Genomic DNA, 18,608 nt, shown 5'->3' on the forward strand with positions numbered 1-18,608 from the left:
TACAATAGCGACGATTATTATTTTAAAAAATTTTTGTTAGGCTTAACATCGATGAAAATTCAACGCAAAATAGGTTAATAGCGATATACTAATATACTAATTACATGGGATATAATAATATACTACACTAATAATGGATTTTTTCATACTTTTCGGTTATCCGACTTTTCAATTATCCGACCAACCCCAGTCCCCAATTAGGGCGGATAATCAAGGTTCTACTGTAAATCTTTTTTAATGTTTATTTATTGTATATGTATACTCTGATTGTATGCTTAGATTTTGAAACAATTTAAATGTTTTAACTGCTGTATTTTATGGTATGTAAGATGCACTCCTATTTCAGCATAAAATATTTAGGAAAAAGGTATTTAGTGTATTTTTGCTGCTGCATAATAAGATAACTGTGGCAAGGTTTGACATAAATAGCTAGGAACTGGTATAAGTGTTGATAAAAGATTACTGCTTAACTTTGAAGAGTTGGATGTGTGGTGAATAATCAATTGATAACAGCTTCACATTATCTAACTAATATTTACAATAATTTCGCTCTAAATAGTAATAATTAGTAATAAAAAAAGTAGGTTTAATTAAAACAATAACGTTTTTGTTAGAGAGTTGGCTAAGTAGAGATTACACTGTAGCCTACTGAAAATTGTTTGGGGAATTCGTTAACCTATAGGAAATCACAGCTTTATATATAAGATACAGAGTGCTTTTATACTGTATATATAAGTTGCATCTTATATGTTGTAAAATATGGTAATATCATTATTATTTTCCTAGAACCTTTTCTATTTTGATAAGGCTGTACCTATAATAATCTAAAATAAAAAGTTTGTAAATTAGTTACTTTTTATTATTTTATTACTGGAGAAGTTTTAGATTAAAGATCTAACTATTTCAGGTGTCAACTTTAATAGCAAACCAAGAGGATTTGCTAAAAAGTAAGTTAAAATTTATGATTTATATATTATGTTTTTCTTTTTTTTTGGAAAAAAAAGAGTATATTTATATACATATAATAATTTTCTAATTATAAAATTATAAAAAAAAAGAGAATAATAAATAAATGTATATATATATATAAAACCACTTGGGGGAAAAAATGTTTTCGTGCTGCAAATGAGTTATTTTTTAAAATCAAAATACTGGTAGCTTATTATAATAATGTTTGAATTACTTCTAATATGATGATGATGATAAATGCTTCAATTCACTGTATCAAGTTGTAAAGATAAAAATTTTGAAGAAAAAACTTTCTTGACAACTCAACAATGATTACAGTTCAGTCTTGTAGGTAACTATCATCAATATCAATTACATCTTGCTGTCTTTGCTACAAAGTTTGTTCTTTGAGTATATAATGACCAGGGCTTTTTTTTTGAAGTCTTAATCACTGGCTAATGTCATTGAACTGTATATTGGCAATATAGTTCTGCAGGGTGCAAAATAGATAGTAGTCAATTTGCACTAAATCTATGCTGTAAAGTGGATGAGACAGAACCTCCCAGCCCAGAGTGGCCAGCTTCTCTAAGGTTATCTTTGCTCTGTGCTGGCATGTTGTTATTGTGGCATTCAACTTTGTCAGTTTTTGGAGTGTATGGGAATGCTCTAGTTGTTGTTTTAACTTTCTGTTGGTCAACTGTGGATTTATCATCTATCAGTTAGTTTGAGGAGATCATCATCATCAATGGTGGAATTGCTGTCTGGATGGTATTCATCTTGAAGCAAAATATTTCCATCTTTGAATTTCTTGAACCAATTGTAGCAGGTTTGTCTGTTGACTGTGTCTTACCTACCCAAATGTCTTGCAGATGAGATCATGTGCCTTCATTGCATTGTGACTATTTTTGAAGTGATAGAACAACATGTGAATGTATTCTTTTGAAAATTTCATATTGTCAGATGATAAGTTTGATGTACATTCCACAGAATTGTCACATGTGTCAGGTCTATTTATGTAATTGTAAGCTTAAGAATGTGGGGGTGAAATTTTCCCACCTAAAGAGGGAGAAATTGTGCGCTTCCCTGTGGTGTATCGGGTCAGTGCTGACTAGTGTGTGTAGCTGTGTGGCTGGTAAGGAACCAATGTTGTGCTTATTAATTAATTGTCAGGTGCCAGTGTGTTGCTTGTTTGTGAGGAAATAAATTTCAAATATTTTTTTGTTGTGTTATAAAGAATNTTTTTTTAATGTATTACTTGGCTTTAATTTGAGTATGTTTTTCGCGTTGGAACGAATTATTTGGTTTTACATGTAATCGTATGGGAAAAGATGATCCACCTTACGACATTTTCATGGTACGATCTCAGTTTCGGAACGGATTAATTTCGTATCCTGAGGTACCACTGTAGTTCATATCTAAATTGTTCAAATCCATAATTTTGAAATACGTAGTAGAAACTACGTATTTCAAAATTATGGATTTGACTAGTTCTCATGATGAAATGAAATTATCTGTGCACATTTTTGTAGACAATTATTCTTTTATATTTGTAGTAATGTTCCACTCTGGAATTTATTTGCAAGGAAGTATAAACAATAGCTTTAATTTTCTCAAAACACAAATAAATTACTTCCATAAAACTGTAGAAAAATTGATGTTCAAATTTTCATTGATCAGCATTTGCTCTCCTTGGCTTTGCTTTCTTCTTTCTAGCAAACAAATTCTTCAAATTCCAAAATAAAACACATTCCCTCTTGACAAATTTTTCCAATAGTTGTTTTGTTAAATTAAAAATTAAAATTCTGTAAGGAATGTTTTCTTTACATCAGGGCTGTGGAGTCGCGTAAAAATCTACCGACTCCGACTTTTCCTTACCAATCCGACTCCGACTCCGGCTAAAACACCAAAACTCCACGACTCCGACTCCNTTAATAGCGATATACTAATATACTAATTACATGGGATATAATAATATACTACACTAATAATGGATTTTTTCATACTTTTCGGTTATCCGACTTTTCAATTATCCGACCAACCCCAGTCCCCAATTAGGGCGGATAATCAAGGTTCTACTGTAAATCTTTTTTAATGTTTATTTATTGTATATGTATACTCTGATTGTATGCTTAGATTTTGAAACAATTTAAATGTTTTAACTGCTGTATTTTATGGTATGTAAGATGCACTCCTATTTCAGCATAAAATATTTAGGAAAAAGGTATTTAGTGTATTTTTGCTGCTGCATAATAAGATAACTGTGGCAAGGTTTGACATAAATAGCTAGGAACTGGTATAAGTGTTGATAAAAGATTACTGCTTAACTTTGAAGAGTTGGATGTGTGGTGAATAATCAATTGATAACAGCTTCACATTATCTAACTAATATTTACAATAATTTCGCTCTAAATAGTAATAATTAGTAATAAAAAAAGTAGGTTTAATTAAAACAATAACGTTTTTGTTAGAGAGTTGGCTAAGTAGAGATTACACTGTAGCCTACTGAAAATTGTTTGGGGAATTCGTTAACCTATAGGAAATCACAGCTTTATATATAAGATACAGAGTGCTTTTATACTGTATATATAAGTTGCATCTTATATGTTGTAAAATATGGTAATATCATTATTATTTTCCTAGAACCTTTTCTATTTTGATAAGGCTGTACCTATAATAATCTAAAATAAAAAGTTTGTAAATTAGTTACTTTTTATTATTTTATTACTGGAGAAGTTTTAGATTAAAGATCTAACTATTTCAGGTGTCAACTTTAATAGCAAACCAAGAGGATTTGCTAAAAAGTAAGTTAAAATTTATGATACTCAAACTTCAAAATATTAATTTTGAAATTTAACTCTGATATAATTATAATACCCTTAAATATCACACAGCAGAATTAGAATAAAATATAATACAGTGGTACCTCAGGTTACGAACGCCCCAGCATACGAAATTTTCAGGATACGACATGAAATTCGAACATATTTTTGCTCCACGATACGAACAAAAACTCACCATACGACGTTACATTAGTTCGCATTTTTCATTTGTTTTTCTTACTACAGTTATTTTTTTAAATGTATTACTTGGCTTTAATTTGAGTATGTTTTTCGCGTTGNTAAATGCTTCAATTCACTGTATCAAGTTGTAAAGATAAAAATTTTGAAGAAAAAACTTTCTTGACAACTCAACAATGATTACAGTTCAGTCTTGTAGGTAACTATCATCAATATCAATTACATCTTGCCGTCTTTGCTACGAAGTTTGTTCTTTGAGTATATAATGACCAGGGCTTTTTTTGAAGTCTTAATCACTGGCTAATGTCATTGAACTGTATATTGGCAATATAGTTCTGCAGGGTGCAAAATAGATAGTAGTCAATTTGCACTAAATCTATGCTGTAAAGTGGATGAGACAGAACCTCCCAGCCCAGAGTGGCCAGCTTCTCTAAGGTTATCTTTGCTCTGTGCTGGCATGTTGTTATTGTGGCATTCAACTTTGTCAGTTTTTGCAGTGTATGGGAATGCTCTAGTTGTTGTTTTAACTTCCTGTTTGTCAACTGTGGATTATCATCTATCAGTTTGAGGAGATCATCATCATCAATGGTGGAATTGCTGTCTGGATGGTATTCATCTTGAAGCAAAATATTTCCATCTTTGAATTTCTTGAACCAATTGTAGCAGGTTTGTCTGTTGACTGTGTCTTACCTACCCAAATGTCTTGCAGATGAGATCATGTGCTTTCATTGCATTGTGACTATTTTTGAAGTGATAGAACAACATGTGAATGTATTCTTTTGAAAATTTCATATTGTCAGATGATAAGTTTGATGTACATTCCACAGAATTGTCACATGTGTCAGGTCTATTTATGTAATTGTAAGCTTAAGAATGTGGGAGTGAAATTTTCCCACCTAAAGAGGGAGAAATTGTGCGCTTCCCTGTGGTGTATCGGGTCAGTGCTGACTAGTGTGTGTAGCTGTGTGGCTGGTAAGGAACCAATGTTGTGCTTATTAATTAATTGTCAGGTGCCAGTGTGTTGCTTGTTTGTGAGGAAATAAATTTCAAATATTTTTTTGTTGTGTTATAAAGAATTTGTGTACTGTGTTTAGAATGTGTAAACGGGAACATTTAAAACATTTTACATCATCAGACATTGCTGATGTGTCTTTTTAATGAAATGTCTGATAATGGTTACCTACCCATATTGGAAAAAATGTTCTGGAACATTTTTTCCAATCATTTCCAGAAAAAACTCGGTCTAAATTTCATTTTTATAACCTGATTTGTATATTATTTAGTTCCTAATCTACATTTGCAGTAATAAGGGGAAAATTATATGAAAAACATCAATACACACATCACAGTTTAATTTAAAAATATATATATTATATATATATATTTTTTTTTTTTCTGAAAATATTTGTGATTGCAGAATTTTGCTTTAGTTATTATAAACTGTGTTTGTAGTATCAGAAAAATATCTTATGCAGTAATAGATTACTGTTTGTAAATTAATATTGAAATGATATTTGATTTCTGAAGTTTATTTTGAATGTAGTGCAATGAATTCACTTAGTTTAAATATAACCCAAGAAACTTATTGAAATATCAATAGATAAAAATGAATGAATGATAAATACAGGTGGTCAGGTTATATGATTTGTCTTTTACTATGACATGAAACATTTACATAATAATGCAAATCATTTTTAAGTCAGAAAATACATAAAAATGTAAATATTTATGATGATTTAAAACTTTTTCACAAAATTCATTTCTTTTTATAATCTTTAAATTTTAAATAAAAAGAATAAAATTTTGTATACAAATTATAATTTCTAGAATCGAAGTGAAATCCCGAATGTTCGACGCCTGTATTGTAATTGACGGAGGACTCTCCTATATATTTAATGACGGTGCTGTTGCAACATTGGAAATCTTTGAAGAAGATGCACTAAGGACAGTCACTCTACTAGACTGAAAGAATATGAAAAGTACAGATTTTTTGAAATGTATATTTGTGCCAATCATATTTTATAAGCAGTGATTTGTAAGGAAAGAATTATCTATTTTGCACTGTTTGTAAAATAAAATTGATTTGAAAAAATGAATTCATGATAATACTTAATTTTAATAAGTTTTTCGGTAGCTCAAGATGCTTTAAATTGCATTTTATATGTAAATTTCATATATTTTTAGCATATTCTTATTTTGCAGTAACTCAAAATTTTCATTTTTGAATTGTATTATTTTTCTTGTAAAGTAAATATCCAAACAAAAACATCTGAATGTAAAAAAAAAATTACGCCAAGTAAAAATTTATGACAATTTAGACGGTGATCAAAATTTTTCTTGAGAGTTTTTCTTTTAAAGCCAAGCTTGGCGCTTGGAAGAAAGAATAATATAGGAAAAAATCGTGTACCCACAAGATTTTTTCCTATATTATTCTTTTCTACATTTTGCTTCCAAGCACCCAACTTGGCTTTACCAAAGAAAAACTCTCAAGAAAAATTTTGATCACCATCTAAATTGTCATAAATTTTTACCTGGCGTAATTTTTTTTACACTTCGGATGTTTTTATTTGTCTATCAATCGTCTTTGTTTAATAATTGTATTATTACGTTAAGATATAAGACGATGACGTGTACAATTCGACCGGGTCGATATACCATTTAGAAAACGCGTTAGAAAAAGTTTTAATTCGCGTAAATTTGAGCTTTTGCAATTCTGACTAACATTTTGAATAAAATTCATTTGTTTCCATGCAATTTTATCTCTATAAGCATAAAATTAAGCCGTAAAACTGATGGGGAAATCCCCGTGAACTTTGACATATCGAAACGGAAATTTGGCCAGCACTCACTGATAACGAGAAAGCTCAAATTTTAAACTTAAGCCTATCTAGACTCAGTAGTTTTTTCTCTATGAGTGTCTGCAGTGCCGGATGAAGAAAAAGGAAAAGAAAATACAGCTTTTTTGGCGATTTTTGTACTTTTCAATTGCTTATATTTCAGCAGCCGCTTTGTAGAAAATCTGGAAATTTTTCACTAAGAAAACAATTTTCTTTCGAACGAGATACAGTATTCGGAATTACTTCAGGTGTTTGGGGCGGAGAAATCGAACCCCGAAAATCGGCAACTTGATTCCTGTATATATAGTCATTCAGTGACTTTTTAACGTGGCTGGGAGTCACTGCCGTGACTCCTGATCAAATTCCTCTTTGATATTTTTAGACATACACTTTTATTGTCTCTGGCAACAATATTTTACGTCTGCATTTTATCATTAGAGAGACGAATTCTGCTGATAAAAGTATTGATAAATTCTAAATCTGCATGCATTTATTTCAAAAATTTGTGATTAATCATACCTCAAACACTAACATGAAATCTTTTTAACACAAATCTGATGCCAGCTATCTCAACATATATTAATGTTAAATATTAATATATTAATATTATACTGTAAATATTAATGTTAAAATTTGTGAATACTGTTATTAATTTGACGTAAAGCTTTCTAATTATGCTTTAAGTATCCAAATATAAACTATATAATCCGTTACGATTAAAAAAATCTTTAAGCAAATTTTTGTTAATGTGTATCTAAAAGTTTTTATATATTGATCTTGAGATTCAAAATTTTTCTAAATTGTACATAAATTAAATAAATTATGAAACAACAAAATCCAGCAACGTGTTGCATAACTTTCCCGAAAAAAGAATCTAAATTGTATGTGGGCGCCATCTGTTATATTTTATTTAAAACTAATGATTATAAAATGGCAAAACACTTAATTTTGAAAACAGAGATGAGTAATTACCCGTATAAAAAATTGCAAATGCTAATAACGAGTAAAATCTTCATTAAGTTCGTCTTCATTCGAGATACGACACGTGTATCCCCTCTATCTCCCCATCCTCTTCACCTTTAACCACCAAAATTTAATAGCATCAATCCCCGTAATACACAAACCTCCCTGCAAAATTTCAGAAATTTTCTACGAAAGACAGGCGTTAAGTCTCAAAGTGAGTGAATAAAAAAACGTGCCACCCACAAACAAACATCCATATTACAGAAAACCTTCAAATTTTTTGCGTTTTTTGTTTGTTTCAAGATCTCGAGTCCAAAAATGTAAAAATATTGGAAAGGAGGTTATTTCTTGACTGATTGCTATACTTTACAGCTTAATAATTGTAATAACAGTCAATTTTAAAATTGCAGACCTATAAATTCCCACTATCAGTTGTCTGTCCTTCCTTAATACCGAGAACGGTGTTAGATGAAAGTCACGACCAGATATGGAAAGTTAGGGGCAGGAGTCCCCGATTAACTATATACGAATTGAATTCGGTCACGTGAATTCAATTCGAAAATTTTTCCCTGAATGGAGTTATATAAATGACCGTCATGACTGTTATCAGGAAAAGTATGATGTACAGGGGCAAAACATTACTAATTTGAAATGGATATATTTAAACGATTAATTAAAACAAATTAATAAATGATCGTTGTTTTTTTTTTTTACTTTTTGTAAAATTAAAAGTACGAAACTTCTAATTTCTGCCTCTGCAAAAAGGAATTTAATTAAGTTTACAAAAATATGAGTGATTTAATTCGGCGTTAAATCTTTTTTTCTTTCTTTTTACTTTCGAAATGCAGTTAAAGTAACCTTGTGATTTATAATCATTGTTAAAAATATAATTCTTAATTATATATAATTATTTGATTTGTGAATATCTTTAAAGGAAGTTAGCAGGATATGAAACTCTTTGCAAACTAAACTTGATAGTAAACATTTCTCAATAAAGGTTTTAATTACTTTAAATACATTAAGAGGTATTAAATTATAAGATTCACAATGAATTCGTTAATTACAATCTTGTTATTTAAGAATGGAAATTTAAAAAAAGTATATTTTTTAATTTTGTAAAAGAGATCGATGCTTTTGTACTATGCGTCAATTGCTATTCTATTATTAATTTAATTGTTAGAATTACGAAGATTACAGAAATTGCTTATGAAACTTGAAGTACTCTAAAACGTTCTTCTATAACAAAAATTTCATTTTCCTTATTGTTTTCATTGTTTAATGTGAATGTCAAATTTGGCCGAAGTAAACAAATTTGATTGTAGACGAAACGATTATTTTTCGATTGTTAGAAAATAAATTACATTAATGAAGATAAAAGAAAACAATCTGGAAAATTCTTGGAAATAGGATTTAAGTTATAATAATAGAAAAAACAGGTAGCAATAAATCACGAACTCGTAAGAACAACGTGAACAACAGAATAAAGATTAATATCTAATGGGATTATTATTACAGCCGTTCCTCGCTTAATCACCAACCTGTTTAACGACCGCTCGGACTTATGACCAGTTCTTCAGCGAGGGAAATCCCTTCTTTAACTTGTCTACTTCTCGTAGTCGGTCAGTATTCACTGTATGAAGCGTTCACAATCTCCAAGACTACATATTTCGGTTATAAATAACCACTTTATTGCGCATTCCATCTGAAGGATTCGATGACTAAAGCATTAATCTGTTTTTTTTATGAACGATCTTTAATTTTTTGGTCCATCATTTTTATAATTTTTGCTGATTGTATTTTTATATTCTGTAATATATGAGATGCAAATTAACACAAAGTGATCGAGTCGGGGTTTCCTTTAGACCTTTCCTTTATCTGGAATAAAAACGATTAAGCTCCTCTAACGAACCGATTCGCTTAATGAACTAGTTCTAAGAACTAAACTCGGTCGTTAAGTGAGGAGTTGCTGTACAGTGTACACGGAAAGCGTGGCAATAACTTCGCTTCGCTTCTAAATTTGATTAAAACGATAGTCATTTACAGAGGCTACCTGATGTAGGAAAAATAATCAAAATAAATATCCAGCAACGAGTTGCGTAACTTTTCCGGTTGCTAAACGATTTTATTTAAAAAATGATTTTCATATTAATTATCATAATAAATAAAATTGTGTGTGGTGCCATCTGTTATGCGATTTTATTATAAAAAATCTTTTTATGTTGTTACTTATTACAAAACGACAAAAAGCCTAATTTTGAGGGTAGCCACGGAATTTTTTTCTGTTTTTTTATTTATTTATTTAATTTTATTTTTGGGTTCGGGGTCTCAAAACATGGAGACTAGCAAAAAATCCGGAGGGACAAATTAGACACGATTCCAATACTTTCCCTTGTTATGTATACATAAAAGCTGGGAGAGTAAAGATTAAATTTCGTTAAGAATATTGTAAATACAATAGAACTCTAATTATCTGAACCGGACCATCTTCTCTCCAGAAAAGAAAGTTCCTAACCTATACTCCAGGTTATGGAAAGGTACATGGGCGCTCTTATGTACCACACCCATAAACAAAGATGCCAAAGGATAGCTAAACAAAGAAATCTCTTCCTTAGAACTTTACATATAAAGAGTTCTAAGGAATCAGAGGTGCACAGCACAAGGAATGAGAGGAAGATAAAGGACAGACCATGCTGGCTAGAAAGACCTTTTATGACTTATTTGTTTTGACTTGACTTTTATTTGTGACTCCTTCAAAGAAAGAGTAATGGAAAACCAAGAAAACCAATATTGAATTTCAGAAGGCAATGATTGATTCTTTTTAGAATTTGCAATTAAGTTTCTTTGGCTTCTCAATTAATGATCGATTTAATTCGTCAAAATAATAATAATAACATAGAGATCCATTTCTTGCAAATTTTATAGAAAAACAATAGCGAACAATTTCTTTCAAATAGTACTCACGATGTGTAATTTTATAAAAACTATCGATGTACTTCCAAAACAAAAAGAATAAAAATGTTTTATCATAGATAAGTGAACAGATAGTAAACGAATAATTTGGTATACTCACGAAACAATTAGTATTCTTGACCATCAACCTACTATCCTTGAAAGTGGCGGCATATTGCTTACTACTTTTTTTTGTAGTCAAGTACTGATACGATATCCATTTTCGTGATTAATTATCTGATGACAATATTAATTATATTGAGAAGATCCGTGTAATTTCCCCATTCTATCGACAGGATTCTATGAGATGCATTGTATTAATAGCCTTACTAATATTAATCTATTTCGAATCCACCAACATCTTTTCTAAGCTATTCTAAAGATACAGTAGCTTAGTAATGACCTCTGTTATTGTCACAAAGTTAAAATAAATTGTTCTGTAAATGTAATACCGTACTACTATGAATTTAAGGCATGCTTTCCTTTCTCACTTTTTCGAAATTGAAGTTAGGGTACATCTTAAATTTGATCTTTATCGTTCTTAAAAGTCCATATTTAATTTTAAAAATGTATAGCATTTTCTGTTAATATTTTAAAAATAAAATATAATTATTAAAGAATTAAAATGTTAAATTCTTTTAAGCTATATTTACTTACTAATTATAATCCAAGTTCATTTCGATATAAACAAAGTATTAATTATTGAATACATAGATTTATTTTCGAGATAATTTTATATGGATTAAAATATATTTAAAACTTTATTTTTTAGTGAAATTTTTTATAGTAAAAATTTGTTTTTTTTTTTTAATGAAAGTTTATTATATATATATATAAAAAAAGAAAGGTAAGGTAAAGACATGTCTAAATGTAGAAAAAAGTAATGACAAAATATCGTTAACATTTGATGTCTATACAGTTTCATTACGAGCGTATAATTTACTATGATTTGGGATTGTTCGACCTTGTGAAGAACTATTTAGCAACTATTACGCCATAAAATTTTACTACAGTTCTATCTCAGCGATTTACATCACGAACTATAAAAAAAATTAAAGAAATAGATAAAATCTGAAGAGAAAATTAATAGAATATTATCTTAATTTATCTTGATTTGGTAAGAGGATGATTAGTTTTAATTATGCTTTAAATATTTTCTGAAACTAATTAAGAACACGATATGAATTTTCAATTCAAATCTCGTTTTTCATCATTCAAGAAGTTAATGATTCGGATGATAAATGTTTTTAAAACGCATTATCTTCCGACATTTTAATTTATAAACTTCATTAATATTCTTGAGAGATGGAGAAAAAAAGAAAAGCATTATTCATAAAATTCTCTGGAGCTATACTAACGAGGAATAGGCGACGTTCTCCTTGACCCAAACTTGATAAACAATAGCGGTAACGGAAATAAAATATAAACTGGTAGTGTCTAGGAAAGAATTTAAAACCGTGGAATGTAGATCAAGGTGACATTTTTCTTTCAAATCATATCGTTTAAATAATTATGCTTATAAACTTACTTTAAAACGTGTTAATTATAGAGTAAATAAATTATAAACAGACTCGACTATTGAATCAGTTCGTGTTAGATTTTCCTTACCGCTTGGAAAATATTTAATTGAATTTTATAAACAGTAATTATAATTATTTTAAATTTTATATGTTAATTCCTGTTTCGCAATATTCTTAATTATTCTATTATTAAATGGATAATATAAATGCTTCCGTAGATTTAATGATAAAAGTTAATTTACTATGGATTGTATTTTGTTTAGATTAGAAAGAAAAAATAAGATTTTGGTAATTATAAAATATTCGTAATAAATGTAAGTAAAAAAAAAGGCAATATTTACAACTGAAGTGTTGAAGTGAGGTCTACTCATTTCTCACAAGAAATGGTCAACAAGATTATTTAAGAAACACATTTACTTATCTAGTTTCGACTTACAAATTTAACTTTAAGATTTACAATATTTTATTCACAGATTGTTAATCTGTTTGTGTATTAAAAAAGATATTTTATCTGTTTTTTAATGCACGAATGGTTTAACAATATCAAATATAGATTTTCTTCATACATAGGGATTTGAAGGTGTTCTGACGATTGACAAAAATTTCGACTGTTACAAGACATTGATACAAATTGATAAATCTATGCTAATTGGTGAACACTTCTGTTGTTCTATGTACAAAATTCTTCTTTAATTACAAGCAACTTAAGAAATATATATTTCATATTATGCTTAGTTTTTATTTTATAATTAAGTATAGTATTTATAAATAAATTTTTAAATTGAAAAAAAAAACAGGTGGAAGGTAAATCGTTTAAAGCTTTAAAAAATAAAATAAATATTTCTTTAGATGCTTATAAGTGGAAGCAAAAATTGTTGCGACGATAAATTTATCTTACAATAATGACTGAGATATTTTTTTAGTATCTTCCATACCTAGGAGGAGATGGGCCTTGTTGGCCACCGTACGAGGGAGCACCCCTATAGCCTCCTGGACCGCCTGGGCCCCCTGGGCCTCCTGGTGCATGGCCTGGTGGTGGACCTCCTTGATAGCCCGCTTGCTGTTGTTGTTGGGGTTGGGGTTGAGGTTTAGGAAGCAATTTGGAGAAGTCGATATTTGGAAGTTCGGGCAATTTAGGATACTGAGATGCTCCTCCTGCTGGTTTCTGAGGAGGACTTTGGAAACCATTATTGGGAGAACTAGAAGGTCCGGATGAAGAACCGTAAGAGGGTGGGGCACCGAAACCTGAAGGCGATGGTGCTCTAGCTGATGGAGAGGAATAGCCTCCAGAAGGTGGATTATAATGGCCGCCTTGTCTTCCGAAAGATGGAGAAGAAGGTCCACCACCATAAGAACTAGGAGGCGCTCCTCCCTGAGGACCGCCGTAGGAACTTTGGCCTCCCGCTGGTGGTGCACCGTAGGAACTTTGGCCCCCAGCTGGTGGTGCACCGTAAGGTGAACCTTGAGGTGCTTGATTGGGGGCACCACCGTATCCTCCAGCTGCTTGTTGCTGCTGCCCTTGTTGTGGAGGAGTGAGTGGATCTCCCAATATGAATCCATCTGGATAATATCGTTGATGATATCTTACTGTGTTATTTGGTCCTTTCTGATCTAAAGGCTGCAACACAAATTTTATGAATTTTTAATTAAATAATTTAATTATTAAATTCTTAAGAATTACATTTATATCTTAACTTCTACTTTAAATAATTAGCGAAACCAATATATATATATAAAATTAAAGCATTTTATACTATTATTCAGATCAGGTATTTAGATCGTGACTTAATTAACTATTTAAAATCTAAAATTTCAAGTCAAAAATCAAGATTTAGGGTCTAAGTGTGTTGAAAATCCTGTTTGAGAAGAAAAAGTGTTTGGAAGATAAGAGCCGCACCCGCGACAGATAGATAATCTAAAAGACATTGTTCAAAGTAAATTAAAAATTCGTGAGACAGTTTTATATGCTTCCGGGTTAAAGAACTCATTTAAATTTTGATCGTGCTGAGTTTAATGTGTGATAAAATAAAATTTTAAAATAGTTTATCATCAAAAATCAAATAAATTTTTCAAAACAATCCTTTCAACCCTGCGGGGCATTAAAAAGGGTTTGTTTTGCCATAAATTTTGCCAGGTTCACACTAGAATGACCACGTGATAAAAGACGGAGCTTGACATAACCATGCCAACCAATCCGTAAAAATTTCCAAGTCCATCTGGACTCGAACCCGTATCCTTCAGAGTTGCTCTAGAGAGCTCTAAAGGAATTTTTGCTTTAATTTATGAGAATAAACGATCAGATTTTCCGTTTTTTTCATAAAAATTTAAATAATGCTATTTTCCAAAAGCATTAGAAAATGTTTTCTTTTTATAATTGACAGTTTCTAATCATAATTTATACCAAAAAAAAAAAAATTTAACGTATTTAATATTAGAAAGATTGTTCATTTACCTTGTTTAAATAATCATTGACGAAGTAGAACTTTTCTGCATTACTGCACGCGTTGTTATCGTCACTTTTCTGAATACAGTTCAAATGAACTTGATGAAAAACTGTTCCCGAAGGGCACATCCAAGAATGTTTGGCACCACCGACACAATAATGGAAAGCTTGGCAACTGACACTGTTATCGGCATAGTAACCATCCTTTTTACTGGAGCAACTGAATTTAGAACCGGAGAGTAATTCGGCCAAAGGATCCGGAGTTGGTTCTTCTTGAGGTTGTTGTTGGCCATATCCGCCTTGTTGTTGGCCATAACCCCCTTGTTGCTGACCGTAACCCCCTTGCTGCTGGCCGTAACCGCCACCCTGTCCACCTCCTGGAGCTGCTCCATACTGCAAAATTTTAAGAAAATATTTATATAAAATTATCATTCGATTTATGAGACAATTATTATTTGGAAGAAAATGTATACAAATTTTTAAACTAGACATATTCTGTCCTATTTTAAATGCCTTCTGTCTTATCAAATTTATATTCTTAAAGAAAAAAATTATAAACTTACAGATGGTCCTCCTCCATATTGTGATCTTCCTGGTCCACCTCCCTGTCTAGGTGGAGCGCCTCCGTATTGTCCTTGATATGAAGGTGCACCTCCTCCTCCTCCCCCTCCTCCTCCATATCCACCGGGTGGTTTTCCATATGCTTGTCTTTTACTCTTTAAAAAATAATAGAAAAATTAATTTATCTTAACTTCAAAAGATAATGGGATCCTACATTTTATTGATTACAGGTTTCAATAATGCTTACCCTTTCAGCTGCAACGACAGCACCTGGGAGGAAAAAAATACACATTTACATAAATTTTACTTTAAAAATTAATATTACTTATTTTGATATATGCTGCTGTGGTAGTTGGTAAAATTTAACGAAAATTATTCAAAATAAATACAAAATTATAAACTAATTTACTTACAAAGTAACAACAGGGCAGCTAAAACTTTCATCTTCCCTTGGAATCTAAAGCGTAAAAAACTTATATTAATGGAATATTAGAACAAATTAGCTTTTACACGATTCCAGAAATGATACACTATAGAATTTCTTCTAATGCTTAAAGTATAGTCTATAGAGAAGAGGATGTGACTTACTTCATCTTTAAATTCCAATAAAATGAAGTTTCTCCTCCTCAAGCTTTTATAAGAGTCAAGAAATTTAAATAAAATAATAAAGAAATCGCAGAATTCTGAATGGTCAGAATAATTTTTTTGTACGACCTTAAGTTGCTATTGGGGGAAACAACAATGCTTTTCGACTCCAATTAACCTACTTCAAACAGGATAAGCAACCAGAACACGGTAAAGATCAACTTTTACTGCTTTGACGTTGACGTTGGGCATTGCTTTGACGTCAGATTTATACGTTGAAATACAAAATTTTTTATATTATTATCGAAATTTTTAGCATAAAAGGACGTTCGATTAATCCTTCATCGTTTTCACGGTTATTCTGACCTTTTATATCTGTTTAAAACGGACAATAGTTCTAATTTTAGAAAATGGTAACACTGAAAATTAATTTCTTTTTAAATTATATTCTTGACTTAATTATATTTTTAATTAAATATAACATTAAAATAAGCAGAAAATTATTTATTTCTTTATTATTTAAGTAAAATGTTTAGTAAAAATATATTAATTTCCATTTGTATATTTGTATTTAAAATTTTGTGAAGTTTCGTCATAATTTAATAAAAATAATATAAATATAAAGCAAATATAACAAACTTCCATATAATTTTTTATATTTATATTCGTTTATAACCATAAATTGTCACAATTTAATATAAAGAAGCATCAATACTCTGATTATCAAATCATATATCTAATAAGAAAAACGAATTTTTTACCTTCTCTAAACAAAATTTCGTCATTTAATTATTACTAAATATCGATAATATTTTATAAATAAAATATATAAAAATTTTCATAATAAAATTCATGTATTTGTAGGCTCCAACATTTAATTTTCGAATGCTACATTTTCTTGTTTAACGGGTTTTACTTGTATCTCATTTTGTATTTTTCTAGAGTTTAAAACGATTTCATTTTTGTTGTGTCTGTTGTTACGTGATAAATAATATAAATTCTAATTTAAAATATTTCGTGATGTCGGTATTAATTTCTATATATTTAACACTCGTAAAAGTTATTAAACAACATTAAATAAGAGAATTCAGTCACGCAAATGGACTGAATTCGTAAGAAGAATTACGTTTTCTTATCTGTTTAATTATTAAATTTAAATTCTAGAATAAGATATGAATATATTTTTACACTTTAATTAAAATTATAACAGAATTTAACATAAAAATATTATTTTAAATAAATATTTATCATCAATATATTCAATAATTGGGATGGATGATGACATAGGAAATTGAGGAAAGTGATCTTTTATCTCTTAACCTCATCAAAGTATATATAAAAATTCATGTTAAAACTTACTCTCCTATTTTCATATTTTCTTCAAACAATGAAATTTATAATGGCGTGGGCCTATAATGGATCAGACTGTAATTTTAGAAGATTACTAATCTTCGAACTTTGCCGGTTTCAAAATGGGATCAGATCTGATAAAAAGGAAAGTTTTATACGTGATTTTAAGGGTAAAATGACAAATCAAAAGACATTTACGTCTTCTTCCTGTATAAAATTTTTAGGGATCGTTATAGCTCTGAAAATATTGATACAAAATTTAATTTTTAATTATTATTTACTCAAGATGTGTTAATTGACAGTTTCTAATCATAATTTATACCAAAAAAAAAAAAATTTAACGTATTTAATATTAGAAAGATTGTTCATTTACCTTGTTTAAATAATCATTGACGAAGTAGAACTTTTCTGCATTACTGCACGCGTTGTTATCGTCACTTTTCTGAATANAAAAAAAAAAAAACTTTAATTCATATCACTTTTGTATTGTGTTTCTCTCATAGAAGACGTAGACTAATTTGGAATACCCTTCTGTATAAGGGACCTGAACCCAGTAGACAGATCCTAGGTAAGAGAGATGAGTCCAAGTTAAAATTTAATATGAATCATAACGTATTTTAATAAATTTTTGCTTTTAATACTTACGTAATGGATATATATATTAATTTGTTTTTATTACCAGGGGTCCTAGGCCCTGTTACGCCAGTATATCTGAATCAAATGGCTGGTAGTCTTTATCATCTGAGTCAGTCTACATTCTTTTTTCTTCGTTTATATTATTATTATTTTCGTTTGTTAAACTTTTATAATCCATGTAAATTAATTTTCTGTTAATTTTATACCATTTTAAAATGCCATAATTTGAATTAGTTAACAAAGTCAATGTATACATGAAATGCCATTGATCATATATTCATGCTTTTTAAATTAATAAATAAAAATTTCGTTTGATAATATAGAAAATAGGTCCTTTCCTTTGTTTTTAATTACATCGTTTTTATACAAGAAATTATTTAAATTGACTATTATTATTTGGCAAACTTATTGTTGTATATCATATAAATTAAATTCTTTAATTATTAATTAATATATTTATTCTAAAACAATTTAAAGAAATAAATAATTTATTTTTAAGATTTTATTATTATTTTCAACTGGCATTGAATACTTTTGAGATATCGCCGATAAGATATACGAGGTATAAAGTAAAATAAACCTACTAATTTTTAATTTATCCATTTAAAATGCATTAAAATTTGTTGGTGCCTATATAAATAATATTATCACACGATAACATTATTTACAGGTAATGATATTCAATAAATTGTTTGAAAATTNTAATTATTTTTATGTAAACAATAATAGAATTTAGGAATTTAATTATAAAGTTTATCCGTCAATGAACTAATATAATTTCAAATTTTTCTGATGAGGT

General features: G+C 29.5%; 2 protein-coding genes across 3 annotated transcripts in view; one reads left to right on the forward strand and one right to left on the reverse strand.

Annotated features, from left to right (window-relative positions):
• The window catches only part of LOC111630703 (NAD kinase 2, mitochondrial-like), a 33,512-nt gene extending 27,451 nt beyond the window's left edge, over positions 1 to 6,061 (forward strand). For both annotated transcript variants that reach the window (XM_023374847.1, XM_023374849.1), the window contains exons 8-9: positions 908 to 947; positions 5,793 to 6,061. In XM_023374847.1, the coding sequence (XP_023230615.1) occupies positions 908 to 947; positions 5,793 to 5,931 (179 nt within the window). In that variant the 3' untranslated portion in view covers positions 5,932 to 6,061. The remainder of the gene's footprint in view (positions 1 to 907; positions 948 to 5,792) is intronic.
• Positions 6,062 to 13,037: 6,976 nt separating this feature from the next.
• Positions 13,038 to 15,682, reverse strand: LOC111630702 (pupal cuticle protein 36-like). The gene is made up of 5 exons (XM_023374846.1): positions 15,652 to 15,682; positions 15,486 to 15,508; positions 15,241 to 15,393; positions 14,687 to 15,070; positions 13,038 to 13,852 (listed from the first exon to the last, which is right to left on the reverse strand). The coding sequence occupies exons 1-5, from the start codon at positions 15,680 to 15,682 to the stop codon at positions 13,154 to 13,156; spliced, it is 1,290 nt and encodes a 429-aa protein (XP_023230614.1). The 3' UTR covers positions 13,038 to 13,153.
• Between the last annotated feature and the right edge of the window lie 2,926 nt (positions 15,683 to 18,608).

The sequence above is a fragment of the Centruroides sculpturatus genome, unplaced genomic scaffold, assembly GCF_000671375.1.
Source record: "Centruroides sculpturatus isolate CEXI.00-Female unplaced genomic scaffold, Cexi_2.0 scaffold376, whole genome shotgun sequence".
In the NCBI taxonomy this organism is placed as follows: domain Eukaryota; kingdom Metazoa; phylum Arthropoda; class Arachnida; order Scorpiones; family Buthidae; genus Centruroides; species Centruroides sculpturatus.